This window comes from Monodelphis domestica, chromosome 7, assembly GCF_027887165.1.
Source record: "Monodelphis domestica isolate mMonDom1 chromosome 7, mMonDom1.pri, whole genome shotgun sequence".
NCBI classification, from domain to species: Eukaryota; Metazoa; Chordata; class Mammalia; order Didelphimorphia; family Didelphidae; genus Monodelphis; species Monodelphis domestica.
The window spans coordinates 184693645-184719428 of record NC_077233.1 but is presented as its reverse complement, the minus strand read 5'-3'; the positions used below and the strand labels follow the sequence as shown (position 1 = coordinate 184719428).

Below are 25784 nucleotides of genomic sequence, written 5' to 3'. Positions count from 1 at the left end.
GCAATCATAATATCTGACAAAGCCAAAGTAAAAATAGACCTGATTAAAAGGGATAGGGAAGGTAAGGGAGTATAGATAATGAGCAAATGTCACCAATCAACACGTATGCACCAAATGGTATAGCAACCAAATTCCTAATGGAAAAGCTAGTAGAATTGAAGGAGGAAATAGATAGTAAAACTATACTAGTGGGAGACCTGCACCTACCACTATCAAATTTAGATAAATCAAATCGAAAAAATAAATAAGAAAGAGGTAAAAGAGGTGAATGAAATCTTAGAAAAATTAGAGTTAGTAGCTATATGAGGAAAAATAAATAGGGACAAAAAGGAATACACCTTCTTTTCAGCAGCACATGGTACATTCACAAAGATTGACCATATACTAGGTCACAAAAACATGGCATACAACTGCAGAAAAGCAGAAATAATAAGTGCAACATTTTCAGATCATAATACAATAAAAATAATGATCAGTAAGGGTACATGAAGAGCCAAATCAAAAATTAATTGTTAATTAAATAATATTATTCTCCAAAATCAACTAGTCAGAGAACAAATCATAGAAACAATTAATAATTTCATTGAAGAAAATGACAATGATGAGACATCCTTTCAAACTTTATGGAATGCAGCCAAAGCAGTACTCAGGGGAAAATTTATATCGTTGAGCTCATATATTAACAAATTAGGGAGGGCAGAGGTCAATGAATTGGACATGGAAATCAAAAAACTTGAAAGCGAACAAATTTAAAACCCCCAGAAGAACAACATGGAAATGGGTTTGAATCAAGAACACATGTGATACCCAGTGGAATCTCGCGTGGGCTATGGGAGAGGTGGGGGGAGGGGAGGGAGGGAAGAAAAGAAAGTGATCTTTGTTTCCAGTGAATAATGTTTGGAAATAACCAAATAAAAATTAAAAAAAAAAAAGATCCATTGAATTACCAAGGGTTAGCTCATGGTGCCTCAATTCTCCATGTTCACCATATTTTCTATATAAATTCTGCTTTCATATTTATCACCTTGTGCTCTTAAAAATAAATTTAATAGTCATTTTAACTTGAAAAAAAAACAGAAGAAAACCAAATTAGAGATCCTAAAAATTAAGGAAGAAATTAATAAAATCTAAAGTGATAGAATTATTGAACTAATAAATAAGACTAGAAGCTGGTATTTTGAAAAAAAAAACAAATTAGACAAAATATTGGTCAATCTAATAAAAAAGAGGAAAGAAGAAAATCAAATTAACAGTACCAGGAATGGAAAGGGAGATCTCACCTCCAATGAAGAGGAAATTAAGGCAATCATAAAAAACTATTTTGCCCAATTATATGGCAATAAATATGCCAATATAGGTGATATGGATGAATATTTACAAAAATATAAATTGCCTAGATTAACAGAAGAAGAAATAGAATTCTTAAATAATCCTATATCAGAAAATGAAATTGAACAGGCCATCAAAAAACTTTCCAAGAAAAAATCTGCAGGGCCTGATGGATTCACCAGTGAATTCTATCAAACATTCAGAGAACAGCTAATCCCAATACTATACAAACTATTTGACATAATAAGCAAAGAGGGAGTTCTACCAAACTCCTTTAATGACATAAACATGGTACTGATTCCAAAACCAGGCAGGTCAAAAACAGAGAAAGAAAACTATAGACCAATCTCCTTAATGAACATAGATGCAAAAATCTTAAACAGGATACTAGCAAAAAGACTCCAGCAAGTCATCACAAGGGTTATTCACTACGATCAGATGGGATTTATACCAGGAATGCAAAGATGGTTCAATATCAGGAAAACCATCCACATAATTGACCATATCAACAAGCAAACCAACAAAAACCACATGATTATCTCAATAGACTCAGAAAAAGCCTTTGATATAATACAACACCCATTCCTATTAAGAACACTAGAAGGTATAGGAATAGAAAGGTCTTTCCAAAAAATAATAAACAGTATCTATCTAAAACCATCAGCCAACATCATTTGCAATGGGGATAAACTAGATGCATTCCCAATAAGATAAGGAGTGAAACAAGGATGCCCATTATCACCTTTATTATTGAACATTGTGCAAGAAACACTAGCAGTAGCAATTAGAGAAGAAAAAGAAGTTGAGGGTATTAAAATTGGCAATGAGGAGACCAAGCTATCACTCTTTGCAGATGACATGATGGTCTACTTAAAGAATCCTAGAGAATCAACTAAAAAGCTAGTTGAAATAATCAACAACTTTAGCAAAGTTGCAAGATACAAAATAAACCCACATAAGTCATCAGCATTTCTATATATCTCCAACACATCTCAGCAGCAGGAATTAGAAAGAGAAATTCCATTCAAAATCACCTTAGACAAAATAAAATACTTAGGAATCTATCCGCCGAGACAAACACAGGAACTATAAACACAACTACAAAACACTTTCCACACAACTAAAACTAGATTTGAGCAATTGGAAAAACATTAACTGCTCATGGGTAGTATGAGCTAATATAATAAAAATGACCATCCTACCCAAACTTATCTATTTAGTGCTATACCCATTGAACTACCAAAAAACTTTTTTACTGAATTAGAAAAAAACATAGCAAAGTTCATTTGGAAGAACAAAAAATCAAAGATATCCAGGGAAATAATGAGAAAAAAAAATACAAAGGAAGGTGGCCTTGCAGTCCCAGATCTCAAACTATATTATAAAGCAGTGGTCATCAAAATAATTTGGTACTGGCTAAGAGACAGAAAGGAGGATCAGTGGAATAGACTTGGGTTAAATGACCTCAGCAAGTAAGTCCATGACAAACCCAAAGACCCCAGCTTTTGGGACAAAAATCCACTATTTGATAAAACCGCAGGGGAAATTGGAAGACAGATTGGGAGAGATTAGGTTTGGATCAACACCTCACACCCTACAGCAAGATAACCTCAGAATGGGTGAACGACTTGAATGTAAAGAAGAAAACAATAACTAAATTAGACCTTTGGGAAGGGAAAGATTTTAAAACCAAGCAAGACTTAGAAAGAGTCACAAAATGTAAAATAAATAATTTTGACTACATCAAATTAAAAAGTTTTTGTACATACAAAAGCAATTGTGATTAAAATCAGAAGAGAAGCAACAAATTGGGAAGCAATCTTCCTAACAAAAACCTCTGACAAAGGTTTAATTACTCAAATTTACAAAGAGCTAAATCAATTGTACAAAAAATCAAGCCATTCTCCAATTGATAAATGGGCAAGGGACATGAACAGGCAATTTTCAGTCAAAGAAATCAAAACCATTAATAAGAACATGAAAAAGTGTTCCAAATCTCTGATAATCAGAGAGATACAAATCAAAACAACTCTGAGGTATCACCTCACACTAGCAGATTGGCTCACATGTCAGCTATGGAAAGTAATAAATGCTGGAGGGGAGGTGGCAAAGTTGGGACATTAATTCATTGCTGGTGGAGTTGTGAATTGATCCAACCATTCTGGAGGGCAATTTGGAACTATGCCCAAAGGGCACTAAAACACTGCCTACCTTTTGACCCAGCCATAGCATTTCTGGGTTTGTACCCCAAAGTAGTAGTCTCTCGGTAACCGAGGATGACGATTGTCTTTGTGTATTTTCATCTATGGTGTATAGATGAGTGTGCACAAAGACACTTGTGCGTGAAAGAGATTTAAGATACCCCAAAGAGATAATAAGGAAAAAGACTTGTACAAAAATATTCATAGCTGTGCTCTTTGTGGTGGCAAAAAATTGGAAAATGAGGGGATGCCCTTCAATTGGGGAATGGCTGAACAAATTGTAGTACATGTTGGTGATTGAATACTATTGTGCTCAAAGGAATAATAAAGTGGAGGAATTCCATGGGGACTGGAACAACTTCCAGGAAGTGATGCAGAATGAAAGGAGCAGAACCAGGACAACATTGTACACAGAGGCTGATATACTGTGGTACAATAGAACGTAATGGACTTCTCCATTAGTGTCAATGCAATGTCCCTGAACAATCTGCAGGGATCTATGAGAAAAAACACTATCCACAAGCAGAGGAAAAACTGTGGGAGTAAAAACACCGAGGAAAGGCAACTGCTTGACTACAGGGGCCAAGGGGATATGATTGGGGATATAGACCCTAAATGAACATCCTAGTGCAAATACCAACAACATGGAAATGGGTTTGGATCAAGGACATATGTAATACCCTGTGGAACTGCGTGTCAGCTATGGGAGAGGTGGCGGGAGGGGAGGGAGGAAAAGAAAATTATTTTTGTATCCAATGAATAATGGTTGAAATTGACCAAATAAAAATAATGTCTAAAAAAAATTAGAAGAGAAGCAGATCATATAACTTCCACAGCAATGGATAGGAGAAGTATATTTAACCAAGCAAAAATTAAAATAATTACAGAAGATAAAGGGTTATTTTGGTTATATGAAACTGAAATGCTTCTGAACAAGCAAATTAATGCACCTAAGATAGGAAGGGAAGTGGCCAGATGGGGAAAAAAATCTTTTATCAAATTTCTCTAATCAGGTCGGTACCCAAGAAGATGCAAAACACACACACACACACACTCTCTCTCTCTCTCTCTCTCTCTCTCTCTCTCTCTCTCTCTCTCTCTCTCTCTCTCTCTCTCTCTATTCCCTAACAGATGATTGGTCAAAAAAATAAATAAATAACCAACTGTTCTCAAAAAAATAAGTGCAAACTATTAACCATACGAAAGAATGCTCCAAATCTCTTATTAGAGAACTGAAAAACAAAATCCAAACTGAGGTTTCAACTCATACTGTGCAAACTGGCAAAGGAAGACGGGGAAAATCAATGTTAGTGGAGCTGTGGAGAACTGGACCCATTAATACACTATTGGTGTAGCTATGCATCCATCTATCTATCTATCTATCTATCTATCTATCTATCTATCTATCTATCTATCTATCTATCTATCTATCTCCATATCTATATATCAGTGTTCCGGAAAACAATCTGGAGATTAAAGTGCCTGTATCCTTTACCCAGAAATTTCATGACTAAATTTGTACTCTAAGGAGGCCATTAATGATAAGAAAGCCCTCACACATACCAAAATATTTTTTTAAATAGAAAAGAACTGGAAAAAAGTAGATGCCCATCAATTGGGGATGACACAAGAATAATATGGAATATTATTGTACTATAAGACATAATGAATGTGATAAATACAGAAGTATAGAATGATCTATTATGAACTAATGCAGAGTGAATTCAAGAAAACAATATATATGACAACAATGCAAATGAAGGACCATATGCCCCCCCACACACACACACAAAAAGTTGATGTTTCAAAATTTAAAAAACAAAGTTCAAAAGAAGATATATAAGAGAACACTCCCATCTCATGCCTTTGCAGAAGTGAGATGTTCATGAATGATAGACATTGTACATATTTTCGGACTTTTTAGATTATGCTGATTTTCCCCCTTCTTTTTCCTTTTGTTTATAATCTTGGAAAAAATATGATATTACTCTCTAGAGGGGTACAGAAGAGATACTAAGGGATATTATGATAGTATTAAAAAAAGATTTTAAAAATTACATTATTTATCATGGTAGCAAAGTTTTAACCCTGGTTATCTCTGAGAATGGTGGTGCCATTAACTTTTGTTAATGAAGCTGGGTAAATCAGAGCTGGTCAAGGAGGTCAAGGAAGAGGAAAAAGGTTAGAATAACACTAGCAAAATTAAAGGAGTCATCTTTAGAAATTTAACCTATATGTAGGCATATCTGGGTGTTTGAAAGAGAATGTTTATCAAAATTCAATATATCTACTTCTTTTTTAAGTAAAGAAATAGAAGATCAGAAGAAAATCTGAATAAAACCACCCAATATGAAAGAATCCATATTTTTATGGTGATTTTTTTCCCCAAAAAATATCACCTACATTTACTAAGTCTAGTTTATCATCAGCAAACTAGAAATTTCCAGTGGTTTAGAAATGAATCCTCAGTAGAAAAGAGGTAAAAACCACTGAATGAAGACTACTACTTCTTCCTCCTTTTCACACCACTGAGGTTACTTTAAAATAAAGTGCATGTCTGTTCAGTAATGTAACATTAAAGAATCTATTCTTGCAAGATGGCGGCGCAGAAGCAGCGCAAGTTCAGACCTCAGAAACCCTTCCTTACCGATCGCAAACAGAGTGCTCCTAGGACACCAAAATTCAAGCTGAACAACAGGATAGATCTGGGGAACCCTCCTCCTGTACTTGGATCAAAAGGTACCGCACTCCAAAAGCCAGAACCCTAGATCACTCAGATCTAAGGGATAGGCAGAAGGAAGGTCCCAGGACCCATCCCCCCCATCCCAGAGTGCTGAGCCCACGGCAGCAGCAGGAACCTCAGGGCTCTGAGGACTCACCTTGCGCCCAACACAGACGGCAAGGAAACAGAGAGAGAAGGGGGAAGCCTGTAGCCCCCTGGCTGGGTCCTTCCATCTGAGTCTCAAGGGAGGTCCCAGCTTCAGGGCACCAGCTGAACCCAATCCCATCAGGAGCCCTCAGAGCTACTGAAAGGACAGAAAACTCAGGGCTGGCAAAGGGGTTGCTCCGAAGAGCTTACCTTGAAAGTAACTCAGGCCAGTCTCCAGGCATTCAACACAGACTGTGGAGGAGGAGGTTGTTTTTTTTTCTTCCTTTTTTTGGCTCGGGGATCATTCGGCCCACACCACCTGAACCTAATCCCATCAGGAGCCCTCAGAGCTTCTGAAAGAACAAAAACCTCAGTGCCGGTGAAGGGCTTACCTTGAAAACAACCCAGGCCAGTCTCCAGGCATTCAACAAAGATTGTGGAGGAGGAGGTTTTTTGCTTCTGGGCTCATTTGGCCCAAACGAGGTGAACCTAATGCCATCAGGAGCCCTCAGAGCCCAGGGAGGCCACGTACCTCCCCCCTTAGGGAGCAGGGTCTTCTGAAAAAACAGAAACCTAGAGGCGAAGTCAAGATGGAAGCCTAGAAGGAGCATAGACCTGGCAGCCTGGCCAGAGCTTTGGAGATCCTCCATATTTGCTCCAGCCGTCCAGGAAGTTTAAAACTCAGAGTAAACCCAGCCCAACTAAGCTGAACTCAATCCCATCAAAAGTCTCCAGAACACAGGGAAGCCCAGGCTCCCCATCCATCCTCATTGACTGCTGGACTTTAAGCCAATCAAAAGCCTCCAGAGGACAGGAAAGCTCAAACCCCCAACAACCATCCCCCAGAGATTACACCAATAGATCTTCTGTTAAAGCTCCAAGAGGGGAGACCAATAGAAGTCCCCAAAAAACAAAAAAATGAGAGGAACAAGAGCACAGACAAATACAGGGAGTAAAGAAGGGGTGAATTTGAACAAGTAACAGAAACAGAAGAAAGAAAATACAATAGACAGCTACTACTAAGCAAATGGAACAGAGGGGGAGAGATCAGTAAACGATAAACCAGAAATCCCAGCGAATTGGATACAGGCTGTGGAAGAACTCAAAACACAACTAAGAGAGGCTGAAGCCAATTGGGAAAAGAACTTAAAAATTAAGATAAGTCATCTGGAAACAGAGGCACTTGAACTAAAACAAGAAAATAGTGTCCTGAAAGCCAAAATCATCCAGCTGGAAAATGAGGCAAAGGAGATGAAAGATGAGGCAAAGGAGATGAAAGACGAGGTAAAGAGGATGAAAGACGATCTTCAAAGAAAATCAGACCAGAAGGAAAAAGACGACCAAAAAGCCAGAGATGAAATCCAATCTTTAAGAACCAGAGTAAAACAACTAGAATTAAGTGACCTCACAAGGCAGCAGGACACTATAAAACAAAACAAAAAGAATGAAAAAATTGAGGAAAATGTGAAGCATCTCACTCACAAAACAGACGATTTAGAAAATCGTTCAAGAAGAAACACTTTAAGAATAATTGGACTATCAGAACACCACGACAAAAGAAAAAGCCTGGACATAATACTAGAGGAAATTATCCAGGAAAACTGTCCCGAGATCCTAGAACAAGAGGGGAAAGTGGAGATTGAAAGAATCCACAGATCACCCCCTGTATTTAATCCCCAACTGACAACACCAAGAAATGTTATAGCCAAATTCAAAAACAATCAGATGAAAGAACAGATATTACAAGCTGCCAAGAAGAAGCCATTCAGATACCATGGAAACACGGTGAGGATAACAGAGGATCTGGCTGCATCTACACTGAAGGATCGAAAGGCATGGAATACAATATTCCGGAAAACAAGGGAATTGGGTCTACAGCCAAGAATAAAATACCCATCAAAACTGACTATATTCTTACAGGGGAAAGTATGGTCATTTAACACAACAGAAGAGTTCTAAGCATTCATAAATAAAAGACCAGACCTGAACAGAAAATATGAAGTCCAACCACAGAACTCAAGAGAATCATCAAAAGGTAATTAAAAAAGAGGGGAAAAAACAACAACAACAACAAAAAATTTATAAGAGACTCAATAAGTTAAAATGATATGTATCCCTATAAGAAAAGAGGTCATTGGTAACTTAAAAACTGTTGTTATTACCTTGGCAGCAAAAAGAAGTACACTTAGAGGGAACAGTGACAAACTGTATAGGATGAAAGGACAAGACATAAATACGTATATAGATATATGCATGCATAAATACATATACATGTGTATATATATATATATATATACATAGACATGACTAAAGCTAAAAAAGAAAAGAGGTTATAACCAAAAGAAAAGGGAAAAGAAACAAATGGGGGTAAATTTATATGTCACAAAGAAGCTCATGGTGGGAGGGGGGAGAACATCGATACACTGGAAGGGTAAAGAGGTTGGAGATAAGAAATACTCAACTCTTACGTACTTTGAAACTGACCCAAAGAGGGAAGAACAATCCAATCCATTGGGGAAGAGAATAGATTTGCTCCCTATAGGGGAGTAGAAGGGTAAAAAACAGACTGGTGGGGAGGGAAGCAGTACAAGGGAGGGAGAAGGTGGGGGGGGATTTTAAAAAGACTACAGGGGAAAATAAGGGAAGGAATAAGAAGGGAGGGGGGTAGAAAGGGAAGTAGAAGGGGAACTGATTTAAAGTAAATCAATGGACTAAAAGGTAGAGCTGAAGAAGAAAGGTTAGAATTAGGAAAGGATATCAAAATGCCAGGGAGTCCACAAGTGACAGTCATAACTTTGAACGTGAATGGGATGAACTCACCCATAAAACATAGACAAATAGCAGAATGGATTAGAATCCAAAACCCTACCATATGTTGTCTTCAAGAAACACACATGAGGCGGGTAGACACCCACAAGGTCAGAATTAAAGGATGGAGTAAGACCTTCTGGGCCTCAACTGACAGAAAGAAGGCAGGTGTGGCAATCATGATATCTGATTAAGCCAAAGCAAAAATAGACCTGATCAAAAGGGATAGGGAAGGTAATTATATTTTGTTAAAAGGGACTTTAGATAATGAGGAAATATTACTAATCAACATGTATGCACCAAATAATATAGCACCCAAATTTCTAATGGAGAAACTAGGAGAATTGAAGGAAGAAATAGACAGTAAAACCATATGAGTGGGAGACTTAAACCAACCATTATCAAATTTAGATAAATCAAATCAAAAAATAAATAAGAGATAAAAGAAATGAATGAAATCTTAGAAAAATTAGAATTAATAGACATATGGAGAAAAATAAATAGGGATAAAAAGGAATACACCTTCTTCTCAGCACCACATGGCACATTCACAAAGATTGACCATACATTAGGTCACAGAAACATGGCACACACATGCAGAAAAGCAGAAATAATAAATGCAGCCTTTTCAGACCATAAGGCAATAAAAATAATGATCAGTAATGGTACATGGAAAACCAAATCAAAAACTAATTAGAAATTAAACAATATGATACTCCAAAATCGTTTAGTTAGAGAAGAAATCATAGAAACAATTAATAATTTCATCGAGGAAAATGACAATGGCGAGACATCCTTTCAAACCTTTTGGGATTCAGCCAAAGTGGTAATCAGAGGTAAATTCATATCCCTGAGTGCATATATTAACAAACTAGGGAAAGCAGAGATCAATCAATTGGAAATGCAAATAAAAAAACTCGAAAGCAACCAAATTAAAAACCCCCAGCAGAAAACCAAACTAGAAATCCTAAAAATTAAGGGAGAAATTAATAAAATTGAAAGTGATAGAACTACTGATTTAATAAATAAGACAAGAATCTGGTACTTTGAAAAAACAAACAAAATAGACAAAGTACTGGTCAATCTAATTTAAAAAAGGAAGGAAGAAAAGCAAATTAACAGCATCAAAGATGAAAAGGGGGACATCACCTCTGATGAAGAGGAAATTAAGGCAATCATTAAAAATTACTTTGCCCAATTATATGGCAATAAATACACCAATTTAGGTGATATGGATGAATATATACAAAAATACAAACTGCCTAGACTAACAGAAGAAGAAATAGAATTCTTAAATAATCCCATATCAGAAAATGAAATCCAACAGGCCATCAAAGAACTTCCTAAGAAAAAATCTGCAGGGCCTGATGGATTCACCAGTGAATTCTATCAAACATTCAGAGAACAGTTAATCCCAATACTATACAAACTATTTGACATAATAAGCAAAGAGGGAGTTCTACCAAACTCCTTTTATGACATAAACATGGTACTGATTCCAAAACCAGGCAGGTCAAAAACAGAGAAAGAAAACTATAGACCAATTTCCCTAATGAACATAGATGCAAAAATCTTAAACAGGATACTAGCAAAAAGACTCCAGCAAGTGATCAGAAGGGTCATCCACCATGATCAAGTAGGATTTATACCAGGGATGCAGGGCTGGTTCAATATTAGGAAAACCATCCATATAACTGACCACATCAACAAGCAAACCAACAAGAACCACATGATTATCTCAATAGAAGCAGAAAAAGCCTTTGATAAAATACAACACCCATTCCTATTAAAAACACTAGAAAGCATAGAAATAGAAGGGTCATTCCTAAAAACAATAAACAGTATATATCTAAAACCATCAGCTAATATCATCTGCAATGGGGATAAACTAGATGCATTCCCAATAAGATCAGGAGTGAAACAAGGATGCCCCTTATCACCTCTACTACTTGACATTGTACTAGAAACACTAGCAGTAGCAATTAGAGAAGAAAAAGAAATTGAAGGCATCAAAATAGGCAAGGAGGAGACCAAGTTATCACTCTTTGCAGATGACATGATGGTCTACTTAAAGAATCCTAGAAATTCAACCAAAAAGCTAGTCGAAATAATCAACAACTTTAGCAAAGTTGCAGGATACAAAATAAACCCACAAGTCATCAGCATTTCTATATATCTCCAACACAGCTCAGCAGCAAAAACTAGAAAGAGAAATCCCATTCAAAATCACCTTAGACAAAATAAAATACCTAGGAATCTATCTCCCAAGACAAACACAGGAACTATATAAATACAACTATAAAACACTCGCCACACAACTAAAACTAGACTTGAGCAATTGGAAAAACATTAACTGCTCATGGATAGGACGAGCCAATATAATAAAAATGACCATCCTACCCAAACTTATTTATCTATTTAGTCCCATACCCATGGAACTCCCCAAAAATTTCTTTACTGATTTAGAAAAAACCATTACAAAGTTCATTTGGAATAACAAAAGATCAAGGATATCCAGGGAAATAATGGAAAAAAAACACAAATGAGGGGGGCCTTGTAGTCCCAGACCTCAAACTATATTATAAAGCAGCAGTCATCAAAACAATTTGGTACTGGCTAAGAGACAGAAAGGAGGATCAGTGGAATAGACTGGGGGCAAGCAACCTCAGCAAGACAGTATACAATAAACCAAAAGATCCCAGCTTTTGGGACAAAAATCCACTATTCGATAAAAACTGCTGGGAAAATTGGAAGACAGTGTGGGAGAGATTAGGAATTGATCAAGACCTCACACCCTACACCAAGATAAATTCAAAATGGGTGAATGACTTAAACATAAAGAAGGAAACCATAAGTAAATTGGGTAAACACAGAATAGTATACATGTCAGACCTTTGGGAGGGGAAAGACTTTAAAACCAAGCAAGACATAGAAAGAATCACAAAAGATAAAATAAATAATTTCGACTACATCAAATTAAAAGGCTTTTGTACAAACAAAACCAATGTAACTAAAATCAGAAGGAAAACAGCAAATTGGGGGGAAATCTTCATAAAAACCTCTGACAAAGGTTTAATTACTCAAATTTATAAAGAGCTAAATCAATTGTACAAAAAACCAAGCCATTCTCCAATTGATAAATGGGCAAGGGACATGGATAGGCAGTTTTCAGATAAAGAAATCAAAACTATTAATAAGCACATGAAGAAGTGTTCTAAATCTCTTATAATCAGAGAGATGCAAATCAAAACAACTCTGAGGTATCACCTCACACCTAGCAGATTGGCTAACATGACAGCAAAGGAAAGTAATGAATGCTGGAGGGGATGTGGCAAAGTAGGGACATTAATTCATTGCTGGTGGAGTTGTGAACTGATCCAACCATTCTGGAGGGCAATTTGGAACTATGCCCAGAGGGCAATAAAAGAATGTCTACCCTTTGCTCCAGCCATAGCACTGCTGGGTCTGTACCCCAAAGAGATAATGGAGAAAAAGACTTGTACAAGAATATTCATAGCTGCGCTCTTTGTGGTGGCCAAAAATTGGAAAACGAGGGGATGCCCATCAATTGGGGAATAGCTGAACAAATTGTGGTATATGTTGGTGATGGAATACTATTGTGCAAAAAGGAGTAATAAAGTGGAGGAATTCCATGGAGACTGGAACGACCTCTAGGAAGTGATGCAGAGCGAGAGGAGCAGAACCAGGAGAACATTGTACACAGAGACTAATACACTGTGGTATAATCGAACATAATGGACTTCAACATTAGTGGCGGTGTAATGTCCCTGAACAATCTGCAGGAATCTAGGAGAAAAAACACTATTCATAAGCAGAGGACAAACTGTAGGAGTAGAAACACCGAGGAAAAGCAACTGCCTGACTACAGCGGTTGAGGGGACATGACACAGGAGAGACTCTAAAGAACACTCTAATGCAAATATTAACAACATGGCAATGGGTTCAAATCAAGAACACATGTGATACCCAGTGGAATCACGCGTCAGCTACAGGGGCTAGGGGGAAGGAAAAGAAAATGATCTTTGTCTTTAATGAATAATGCATGGAAATGATCAAATAAAATATTATAAAATTTAAAAAAAAGAATCTATTCTTTTCCCTAATAAATTCCTTTCTAAGGGATGGGATCACATAGCATGCAAGAAATTGCATGTGCACTTTATATATATAGACTTTTTGCAATAATCTAAAATTGTCAACAAGGATTGTTAAGTCACTTACCTCAGGCAATGGGCAGTAGAACTGGTGAATTGTATGCATGACATCCAAAAGCATATTATGACCAATGACAAGTTTGCCCTAAAGAGAATCAGGTTTATAAAATAACTTCTTTATATCATATTAGACTATATATCACACCAATTTCAAAGAACAATTCTGGTTCCATGCAAACACTAATTATATTCCTATTTATATTAACTATATTCCTTATGAGGTTTTTTGGATATGTTGTTTAGCTTCACAAAAATTTTTCCCCCTTCATTCCTCTTTTTTTTCTTTCTCTCTTATAAGGAAGAATGGTCCTCTAGCAAAGGATGAGACACATGTTCATTGGGAAATATAAACAATGTAAAAAAAGATGTCAATAAGAATTATTTTTTCAAAAGGCCTATGCTCTCTCTTCCCCTGATTTTTTTTTAATAATGACAAGGACATGATGAGAAAGGATCAATTGATCCTGAGTTTTTTTTTTTCCTGACATTGTCTTGACATTCTCTATAATCTAAACTAACTTAAAATTCAATCTGAGGAGTTTAATTTTAAAAGTGTCAAACTTATAAAAGTTGAGCCTTCTGCATTATCAAACATCTTGTAAGAAAATACAGAATGTACTTTGTAGGATATTCTTATTTCTAAAACTCTTCATTAAAAATTAAGAAAAATTAAAAAGTTCAATCACAGTAATGCTAAACGGTAAAAACAACTGTATTCAGAGTGCAAAAACAGATGTTACTATTATCTATTCCAAAGTTCATATAGGATATCTTCTTATAAATAGAATTTTCAAAAATTAAAGAATTGTTTTCATTTATTCCATTTACTTAAAAATTAAATAATGAGACAAAACAAGGGGGTTTCTTTTATTTATGAGGATAGAACACCCTTTCAACAAAAATCACCATGACATTAGTTTGATACAATAGAAGGGATTTTTTCCTTTCCTTTAGATGACAAACTGAAAGAAAACTGGGGTTTGCGTGTGTTCCCAAGTCCCTGTCTGCTTAGTAATCTATTTAACAAATAAGTTATTTTTCTAATATGCTATTATATAGAGTATCTCTAAGTAACTTTACAATGATAAAAGCATTCTAAAATTATGACATATTTTTCAAAATGTCTTGGTAATTTAGAGGAAATTGGGCTCCACCCCGCCCAAGTATTAACCCTACTATTAAGAGAGCAGTAAAATGTCATTAATTACTTTACACAAAAAAAGTAAGGTAGCAGCCAGGTGGTTCAGTGGATAAATAGAGCCAGGACTGGAGATGGGAGGACCTTGGTTCAAATCTGGCTTCACTTGCTAGCTATGTGACCCTGGGTAATTCAATTAACCCTAACTGCCTAGCCCTTATGTCTAACATATTTCTTCTGCCTTGTAACATATGATTAGTATTGATTTCAAGTCAAAAGTTAAGGGTTGAAAAGAAGAGAAAATGTGTAGAATTTCAACTGGTAAGTTGTCAGACATCCTAGTTGGAGGTCAAAATGCTATCACCATAAGAAATCTGGATGTTCCTTTATTCTGCTGTTCCTATGAAACTGATTTTCCCCTATGAAGTGGGTTCATCTACTATGCCTCTGTCAAATTTAACAATATCATGCAAGGTAATAACCACATCTTTTCTTATAATATTAGATTCTACAAAAAACATATTGGATGAAACTAGAGGAAGTCAATTCTATAATAACAACATAAATGGGAACTCAGAGAAACTACTATGGTGGAATTTTATTATTTTACAATAGGGTTGGAGTTCATATTAACCATGATAATCATTAATAATCCTCTGCAAGGGAAAGCATCATATGTCATTGAAACTTTCTATCTTCCCCAATCCCCGACATAGTACAAATAGAGATCATTCACAAGAATATGTTGGATTGAATGCTACTGAAAAATATTATCAGTAAGGGTATAGGAATGTCAGGGTACAAAGCAATATCATTCAGAATACGCCTATGCTTAGAGACTGATCCAAGAAGCAAAGCTACAGAGACTCTATGCTCCTCCACATAAACAGATCCAAGTAATGATGTCCTGGGAACTTTCCTTGGCCTTTTTGCTCCCTGTTTCAAAGTTTAGAGTCAAAGAGGCTATCTAAAGAAGATTATTTTCAAGGCACATTCTGCTCCAAGAAAGAGATCTCAGATTCCAACCTGAAGCAGAGAGCACCATGAATTACCGGCTAAATCTAGATGCAGTAATTTACCGAGAAAAATGCTAAACTTTGCCATCTGTCTATACCTAAATGTGGATATCATTCAGATCTGGAGCATATCTCTAATGGAGGTGGGGGGGGGGGGGGAGGAAGGGGGGAAAAGGAAAGGAAAAAAGGAGAGGGAAGAGAGACAAAGGGCAGAGGCAGAAGGGGATAGAGAGAGACAGAGAATGTGTGCTATATGTGTAAAATTCACGCAAGTTATCAGCACATTTTAAAAAACATGTCAAATTGTCATATGATTAAGCAATATGATACCTAAATATAATTATTATAGCAAAAGGAAAAATATTAGGTTGACAGTCCCATATTTCTCAAATGTAGCATTTTCTACAATAAAAAATAAGAATAGTTTTTCAAAATTATTTTTCAATAAGAAATATTTTAAAATAATAAATCTGGAACTGTCTAACATCTTTTTTCCTTTTTGCCAAATCCTTTACTTTTTTCCCCAATTCCCTTTTCATTTGTTACTGTTTTCAAACAAAAACCATAATGATTATTTGCCAATTAAGAACAATATAGCATACTCCTGCCACACACTGTAGGAACCCATTCCCATTTTAAGAACCTTGCAATTTAGATGTCTAAAATTCATTTAAAAATTAACATACTATCTATAAAAATCTAATAATTTCCCTCCATATTTATCACTTCTTAAGTTATCAAAATTTAAATCTCTATATTAACACTATCATTTTAAGATACTAATTTCAACATCTTAACTAAGAGAATTTTTCTAAAGGAAATAGTCTGATTTACTTACAGAATTGGCAATGGCATGAATGACTCTAGAAAATCCGACAGCATCATTTAGTTCCTCCTATTAAAAAAAAAACAAAACACCAGTCCTTGCTTAAATAAATGTTGGGACATAAAAAATTAGAAGCCCCAAAGCTTTATATACAATACTCACTACAAACAAGCACTGAACCACTTTCATTTGGGCTATAGGCCTTTTGCCATTTTCCAAAATAACTACAATAACACCTGAACTGTGAATATAAATAACTTTTTGCCTTCAGTCATTAAAACTAAGAATCAGCAATAAATGTCAAATTAGTCATTTTAAACTGCTACAAAGAAATCTGAAATTTTACCCATTAGGTAGTCTGTTAACTTTCTAAGCCCAATTATTTAGACACTTATCTGCTCCCCACCCAATCTCTTATGACTGATTAAAGAAATGTGCCACCTAGTGATTAAATTAAACACTGCAGGAAAGTAGAAAATTTAATTAAATAAATACAATGAAATACAAGTGTGGTGGTCTGATGATCTCAAATACTCTTGTAATTTCTGTTCTTTTATTCAGAAAATTCTGCTTTAATCCAAGCTGGTTTTTATTTAGCTTTTAATTGTTCCTTGGATTAATTGCAATTAGAATAAGAAGAGCAATTAATCCCTCGACAATGACTTAATAGAAGTTAACTTGTCTTAAACAATTGGCAATTAATTCACTCATCTAAAACTTAGGGCATTATCAGTTGTTATTGTAAGGTTAAAAATTAATTTTACATGCTAAATGGCTATTCTCATCATTACTAACCCAAGAGCTCCTTGAGGTCAAGAACAGTTTTATTCAGCTTCATAATATCAGTAGGTATTGTTGTTCAGTCATTTTTCAGTCATGTCTGATTATGTGTGACCTCACTTGGGGTTTTCTTAGCAAAGATACTGGAAATGGTTTGCCATTTCTTTCTCCAGTTTATTTTACAGAAGAAGAAACTAAGGCAAATAGTGTTAAGTGCCTTGCCCAGGGTCACATAGGTAATATGTGCCTGAGGCCAAATCTAACTCAGGAAGAAGTGCCTTCCTGACTCTAGACCCAACATTCTATCCACTGTGTCACCTAGCTACCCAACCTTGCACAGTAGTAGCAAAATATTTCCAGAGATGAATTGTCAGAAAAAACAATAAGTGAAACTCTCCAAATTATATTCAGCATGAAACAAAAGGTTTTGCAAAAGGAGAATTCTTTGTTGAATCAACTCAAAGGAAAAAAACTTAGATTTCAAAAAATAGCCCTAAAATTATCTCCTATATGTGTGTTCCCTCTGAGAAACACATAAAGTGGGGCTACAACTCCTGCTCACAGTGGCAGCTCAGTATTGTGAAGCCATGAACATATTCTTTAGAAGCTACTATCATATCAAACTGTATTTAAATAAACTAAAAGTAATCACAATGCAAAAAACACTACAGTGAATACTTTTGTGAAGTGAAGAATCCTCAAAAGGAAATTTACAACCATCAATTTATTTGCTGAACACCCCAGAGACTCCATCAGTATCCATGTGATCTCAAGAGATCTATAACAAGTTAATATCCTTTGGAAAATGTACATAAGGGAAGACATGGACAAGTCAAACAGGATGAGAAGGGATAAGATATGCTACTCCCTATATCACCATAAAAAGTACCCACAACAATTAATTTTTAATTGTTTTCAATTAACTTTAATAATTTACTTTATTAACTTAATTAACTTTGTTAGTTCAAAATGCCATTTATCAAGTACAAGTTGCCTTAAAATAAAGCCACCCATACACAAATAAAAATTCATTACATATAACACAGGAAGAATTCAATCGGAATTCAATTCAGAACATTAATAAAATTTAACCTTGTGAAGTAGAAATAACTTGGAATAAATAACCAGATGCCACTGCAAGTTCCATGTTTCAATGGGTGGAAAATCTTGGCCTCTTTCAAAAATCCACTAATACAGTTTCTCTCATTTGCTTTCCTCTTGATATTTAAAAGAAATTTTTTGATGAATGTCCCAGTACTGTTTTGTAAAAATAATGGAATTTTTTTCTAAATAAGGTTTCTAGATTATACATTACATGCAACAACAGACCCCTATCCAAAATCACATAGACTCACAAAGTATGTAATTCACAATATATGTGCTACTGATTAGATTAGCTTTTAAAATAGAACTACAGAGAATTAAAGTCTATGGCAAAACTAGTTAATAACCAAGATTTTATTTCCTTACTCAGACAGATATGGAAAAGTCAATTTTCAAATGTTAAAGTTTCCCAATGTCTTTTACAGAAATTAAATGATGATTAAGAATAACAATTCCTATGGGACTGCCTCATATGTATGCAGAGTGAACAAAGATGAATTGTGGAAGGACATAATTCATTTTATTGACTTTGTCTATACTGTGTTACTTGGTTGCTTTAATTTTTTCTACTACCTATTTTTTTATTCAACTCATAAGTTAAGTTTTTCCAGAATGAAAAATCTTTCTTCATCTGATTAATGTATTACAGAGTTGTGGTTAAAACAAAAGCTAGGAAAAAAATCTGTAAGCTTTATATGAAAGTAAATAAATGGAGTCCATTTACCTGTTCTTTAGCATGTTTCTGCTGTTCTCTCCTTTTACGTTCTTCCTCATCTACTTTGCTAATAACAATATAACGTTCTTTCTGTAAAAAAAAAACAAACAAAAAACACCAACTTACAAATAAAATATTCTGGAAGCAACTAAAACCCAGGAAATTAAATAATCTGAGCACAATCAAAGCAGTCACCCATTTTATCCTTATTTGCCATGAGTTAAACTCAGTTACAAGTATTTTGTACCCACCCAAAAAACTTCGGTCAACATTTCCATTACAAATATTTTCCCAAATCTTTTTTTTCCCCCAAATCTAATTTCCCAAATCTAATTCAACTAAATTGATTACAGTCCAAAAAAAAAGTATAAGCTATTAGCATAGGGCACTGTGTTTAGTTAATTAATTGCATGTAGGCAATTTCAGATATTAGTTTTTATTATGAAAAAAATACACTTAGAATCAATTGTACAAAAGAATCAAGCCATTAGGGAGCAGCTGGGTGGCTCAGTGGATTGAGAGCCAGGCCTAGCAGTGGGAGGTTCAAATCAGACATTTCCTAGTTGTGTGACCTAGGCAAGTCACTTAATCCCCATTGCCTAGCCCATACCACTCTTCTGTCCTGGAACCAATACACAGTATTGATTCTAAGACAGAAGGTAAGGGTTTAAAAAAAATCAATCCACTCCCCAACTGACAAGTTGTCAAGGGACATGAATAGACAGTTTTCAGATAAAAAAAATCAAAATATCAATAAGCACAAGAAAAAGTGTTCTAAATCTCTCATAATTAGAGAAATGCAAATCAAAACAACTCTAAGGTACCACCTCACACCTAGCAGATTGGCCAATATGACAGCAAAGGAAAATAATAAATGTTGGAGGGGATGTGGCAAAGTGGGGACACTAATTCATTGCTAATGGAGTTGTGAATTGATCCAACCATTCTGGAGGACAATTTGGAACTATGCCCAAAGGGCGCTAAAAGACTGTCTGCTCTTTGATCCAGCCATAGCACTGCTGGGTTTGTACCCTAGAGACAATAACTAAAAAGACATGTACAAGTATATTCATAGCTGCGCTCTTTGTGGTGGCAAAAAATTGGAAAATGGGGGGATGCCCTTCAATTCGGGAATGGCTGAACAAATTGTGGTATCTGATGATGATGGAATGCTATTGTGTTGTAAGGATTGATGATCTGGATGCTTTCTATATAAATTGGGAGAACCTCAATGAACTGATGCAGAGTGAAATGAGCAGAACCAGAAGAACACTACACAGAAAGTAAAACATTGTCGAAAAATCCAATGTAATGGACTTTGATACTAGTAGCATGCCTGAAGGACTTATGGGAAAGAATGCTATCCATATTGAGAGAAAGAACTATGGGAGTAGAAATGCAAAAGCAAAACATGTGACATAATTTATCACACATATATATATTTATATATATGTGGGTATGTGATTTGGAGTTTAGGCTTTAAAAAAATCACTCTATAGCAAAAATGAATAATTTGGAAATAGGTATCAAGTGATAACATTTGTACAACCCAGTGGAATTGCTTACTGGCTCTGGGAGTGAGGAAGGAAGAGGGGAAGAAAAGAAAATGAATCATGGAAACATGGAAAAATATCTTTTAAAAAACAAATTAATTAAATTTTTAAAAAAGAAAATAACACTTGGATTTTCTGGCTATCTGTGAGGAAAGAAAACTGATGTTCTATGACACATTATATATATCAACTAAACATTTCACCAAAATTCACTATATTCACAACCTATGCATTATAAATGTATACATTAGAGAGGTATAAATCTTGGATGAAACTAGATTTACTTTTAAGTATACATTTTATCCACATAGCTAGAAGGGATCTTGGTAATCTAAACCCTCCAATTTTATAGTTGAGGAAGCTAAAGTCTAGAAAAATGAAATGATGAGCCCAAAGTCACACAAATACAACCAGAACCAGAATTCAAACCTAGCTCCTTTGACTCCAAATCCACTGTTTCTTCCATTATACCATACTTCTTGCATATTTACATTCCCTACTTTAAAAAAAAAAATTTGAAACTTTTGAGCAGTGTTACATAATGTGTATCTGAAATGGGTGGTGCACTACAACATCCGTGCTTCCATGTGACAATCTTTCAAAACTGTAAAGGCAGTGATCAAGAATCACTTCCCTAATTCTCCCATCTTCCAGACTAAATATCCCTAACCATTTCAACCTATCCTCTATGGACGAGCTCAAGCCTGTCCATAATATCCATAATACATAATACCCAGAACCTAATGAAATATGGCAGATGTATTCATTACAATCAGCCCAGAGTTCAACAGCCTTATCACTGACTATTACAAGCACTCATCTAGCATTGTCAAGGCTATATTAAATTATCCTGAGATGGAATTAGTTTTTTCATGGTCACACTACACTGCTGACTGATACCAAATGTACATTCCACTAAAATCTTTTAGTTTTTTTAAGTCATTCGCCTCACAAATATACTATCAACTATCTATAGCAAACCACAAGAAGTGCTGGTTAAGATATAAATGGCTCACATTCTGGAGAACAATAGAGAACCATGTCCAAAGGGCCATACAACTACGTATACCCTTTAACAGAGCAATACCACTTACTGGATCTATATCAGAGATAAAGGAAAAGTAGCTACTTACACAAAAAGAAAATTTAGTAGCTTTTTCTGTAGAGGTAAAGAATTAGAAATTGAGGGGGTTATCATCAATTGGGGAATGGCTGAACTAGCTGAGGTATATGGTTTTTAATGAAAAAACTATTGCACCATAAGAAATAATGAACAGAATAAGTTCATAAAAACCTGAAAAAACTTATAAACACTAATGCAAAGTGAAGTAAGCAGAACCAGAAGAGTGCATACAGTAACAGAAATATTATACAATAATCACCTGTAAAGAACTAAACTATTATCAGCAAACAAGGTTCTAATGTAACTCCAAGGGACTCATGATTAAGAAAAAGCTATCCACAGACCAAGAAGGGGCTGTTGGAATCTAATAACAGATCAAAGCACACCATCCCTCACTATTTCTTTTAAGAGTTTTTTATGTGATTATGTGTTTTCAGTCACAACATGGGGAACATGGAAATATGTATTACATGGAAGCAATGCTATGCTACATCAGATTATTTTATCACCTCGGAGGGGTGGGAGATGGAGGAAGGGAAAGAAGCTGAATTGCAAAATGTCAGAAAACAACTGTCAAAAATTGTTTCTACATATAATTGGAAAAAATAAAATTCAAAAAATAAATAAAAAGATGTAATGGTTAAATAATAATAACCAGTTTCAAAGTCTACCAAGTGTGTAACATAGTATACTTTACATTTATCCCTACTAAATTCAATTTTATGATTTCAGTCAATTGTTCTCATTTCTTAAGATCTTCAGATCACATTTTGTCAACCAGCAGAGAAGCCATCCCATGCAATTTGTGTCATTTACAAATATGATGAACATGCTGCCTATACCTTCATCCAAGTCAATGGGGGGAAAATATACTGTCAAGGGAATGAAGCTTGTAGTTTAATCCACCACTAACCAGTAACAATGCTTTGCTTTAGGTCATTCAACCAGTTTTGAACCCGACCAACTATAAAATAATTTAACTAAACAGTGAAATTGTAGAAGACTATCAAACAGCTTATACTTTTATCTATTGATGGAAATTGTAAACCTAAACTAAGATACAGATAAGTAGTTTGGAAGATAGTGAGTTCAATATATTATTATATGAACTAAATATATATATATATATAAATGTAAACTTGGGGCAGTTTAGTAGGTTTAGTGGATAGAGAGCAAGGCTTGGAGACAGGAAGTCCTGAGTTTGAACATGGACTCAGATACTTCCTAGCTGTGTGATTCTGGGCAAGTCACTTAACCCCAAATGCCTAGTCCTTATTGGTCTTCTACCTTGAAACCAATATTTAGTATCAATTCTAAGACAGAAGAATTTGTTTGGTCTTAAATACAAAAAATAAAATAAAATAACCTAATAAACCTGGTTCATTTTTTGGATTACCTTCTCTGTTTCTAAAGTCTCAACATGTATGCCTTTGGGATACCTAAAAAAAAGAAAATGCATTATTAGTAAGTAACTGATAGCTATCAAAAACCACATGCCTAGTGCTAAAGTAGTAAAAGCCCATCTATATTTCAACCAAATGGAATGACTGTTATTATGAACCATACAACACTATAGGAAGACTAAAACTTTACTTGCTCTGAAAAATGTTTAATAAATTGTTTTCTTATCTATTATTTTCTTGCTCATATTTTTGGATAAAAGGCAAAATGCTTAAGAATTTACCTGAATTAAAAAAAAAAACTAAAAGGGAATTCTTTTTCATTTTGATCTATTTACCAATGCAAACATGTATTCTGTGAGAAAGATCTTACATTTTCTTAACACTGGCAATTTTCAGTTTCCAAATAGTCAAAACTTGCTTTCAAGCATAGAAGAAAACAAGCACTTCATTGCCTAATTGCTCTTATTAAAATCAAGCAAATTCTATTTAATTTGAAGATTGCAACAAGCCCAATTTTAAGAACTTAATAACTTTCTCTTGGAAAAGGTTTAAGAAAGGACAGCTATATTTTATAATGTACATTGTATAAGTCAGACAGGAACTGTCTATTTCAAATATGAGAAAGTTACAAGAATATCTAAAAAAGGAAACAGACTGGACAAACTGGACAATATCCCTACCCTTCCTAAATCAAGATATTGTTAAACATATATCATTAAGTTCAAAGCAAATTTCCAAATATCTAACAATAAACTATAAAATCAAAACAAACAAAAAAAATCCAAAGGCAAATAGAAATGACTACCTATCCTTTATTTTTCTATTATTTATGTGTCTGCGGAAAAGGCACTCATCTGTGACCCAAGTACACTGTGCAACTTAATTATAATAAAATACACTCCAAGCAGCAAGTTCTTGAACTGTGCCAAAGATCTTAACAGTAAGTAGCACAAAAGACAACATTTTATTCTTTGAAACTGAAAATAAAAAACTAACAAGCATTTAAAAAGATTTTAATTTTCAATGAAGATTTTTCTCCAAAAAATTGCTAGTGGACTAGATTTAATTTGAAAAGAGCATATATACACTAGTTTAAAAACCAGTGCTACAACTTTAAATGCTATCTTTATTTCTAATCCCTCCCTTTTAAAGTACTACATGGGAGCTATTCCTTTATATGACTTGATAGAAACAGTAAAAAATCAAAAATAAACCCAAAGCTAAGAGATTATATAGTCTTTAAAACTTAGGTCCCTCTGAGAGAGTTCCCAGAGGAAATTAATATAATCTGAACACTTACTTCCAGCTTAAAGTCTGATAAATTAGTTTCCTTTGAAATCTAAAAAAGCAAAAAAAAAAATTATTAGATGTGATACATTTTGAGAAAATTAACTGGTCATACAGAAGTTAGGGAAAACATTTCTGAAATATTAAAATATATCCATATTTATCTAAAATGTTTTGTCTGGTGACCATGTAAAGAGCATCTAAATAATATGTGAAGTACCAATACTAATTTATGAAGTTGTTTAAAAAAAAACACCTACTAAAAGAGATCTCTCAGTTTCCAAATTCTTAGATGTCCATATTTTCATGGTAGTGAAATGGAAAGCATTTAAAAGTCACTGTCAACAAATTTCTGCCCTTAGCATCTACTATAGAACAGAAAAGAACTTTAAAAGTTCAGCTAATACTCCATCTTCCTTTTACAGATTAGGAAACCATATAAGTGAAAATGCTTTTCTTGTGATGACAGGGGAGGTCACCTGACTAGAAATCTAGTATTTTTCTATTACAATAATTCCTTCTCTTGGGAGGTGTTCATACACAAAGTTAGAGGCTGCATATACATGAAGGTACAGCACAACTTTAGGGTCAACAAGACTTCACACTAAGAAGCTTAACCAAAAAGGCATAGTATTCCTTTGGTATCTCAATAAACAATCTATACTTACTCCAACAGAGCTAACATTAACCTCAAGCTCAAGCAAGATTCTATGGTGAAAAGGCTGTTTGCAGAGTGAATTTAATCAAAGCAGACTTAGTTGTCATCCCACTCAAATAACTTTCTTTTTCCAAAAAAAGAATAGAATGTTATATGGAGAGCAACCAACCCTGTGCATGGTTCTAAATCCAAGTTCTTGTTTTCTTCATTTTGTATCAAATCCTCTATTTTCTCTCTGGTGAAATGAAATAAGAAGACCAAAAAAAATCATATTTATAGAATGTTAGATTCTCTAACACAATAAAATTGAAATGTCTAAACATTCAAACAATATACCATCAAATAACAAACTTCTATGGCTTCGTACCTGGTTATGTGCAAGTGAGAAAACAAGGACTGCTACAATCCTCAAGGTGGGGAGGAAAGAGCTGGCACCAGCCTGGTGTGGAAAGGAAACTAGACTAATAGTTGGTGGGGGAAGGGGCAACTGGCAACATTATCCTGGTTTTTCCAATTCCCCACTTCCTTTCCCAATAAATATTACACTGGTCAATGTTAAGCCATAGCACATGGCCCTGCTATTATTTCTCCTCTTGTTCTATCCGTTCTTTCCTGCCGTAGGTGATAGAGTATTAAGCGGATGAAAGGTCTAGGCTGTGACCTTGTGGACTTCAAAAGGTCAGAAAAGTTAGCAGAGACCCAAGAACTGGAATCCATGGCAAAAATGAAGAATGGCTGA

The 25784-nt window shown here is 34.9% G+C and overlaps 1 protein-coding gene across 2 annotated transcripts in view; it reads right to left on the bottom strand.

Moving 5' to 3' along the window:
- The window catches only part of PARN (poly(A)-specific ribonuclease), a 217079-nt gene that overhangs the window by 177504 nt on the left and 13791 nt on the right, over positions 1–25784 (bottom strand). For both annotated transcript variants that reach the window (XM_007498625.3, XM_056806156.1), the window contains 6 exons: positions 25215–25280; positions 24401–24439; positions 23094–23136; positions 19031–19111; positions 16435–16491; positions 13450–13527 (listed from right to left, as the gene is read on the bottom strand). In XM_007498625.3, coding sequence (XP_007498687.1) covers positions 13450–13527; positions 16435–16491; positions 19031–19111; positions 23094–23136; positions 24401–24439; positions 25215–25280 — 364 coding nt within the window. The remainder of the gene's footprint in view (positions 1–13449; positions 13528–16434; positions 16492–19030; positions 19112–23093; positions 23137–24400; positions 24440–25214; positions 25281–25784) is intronic.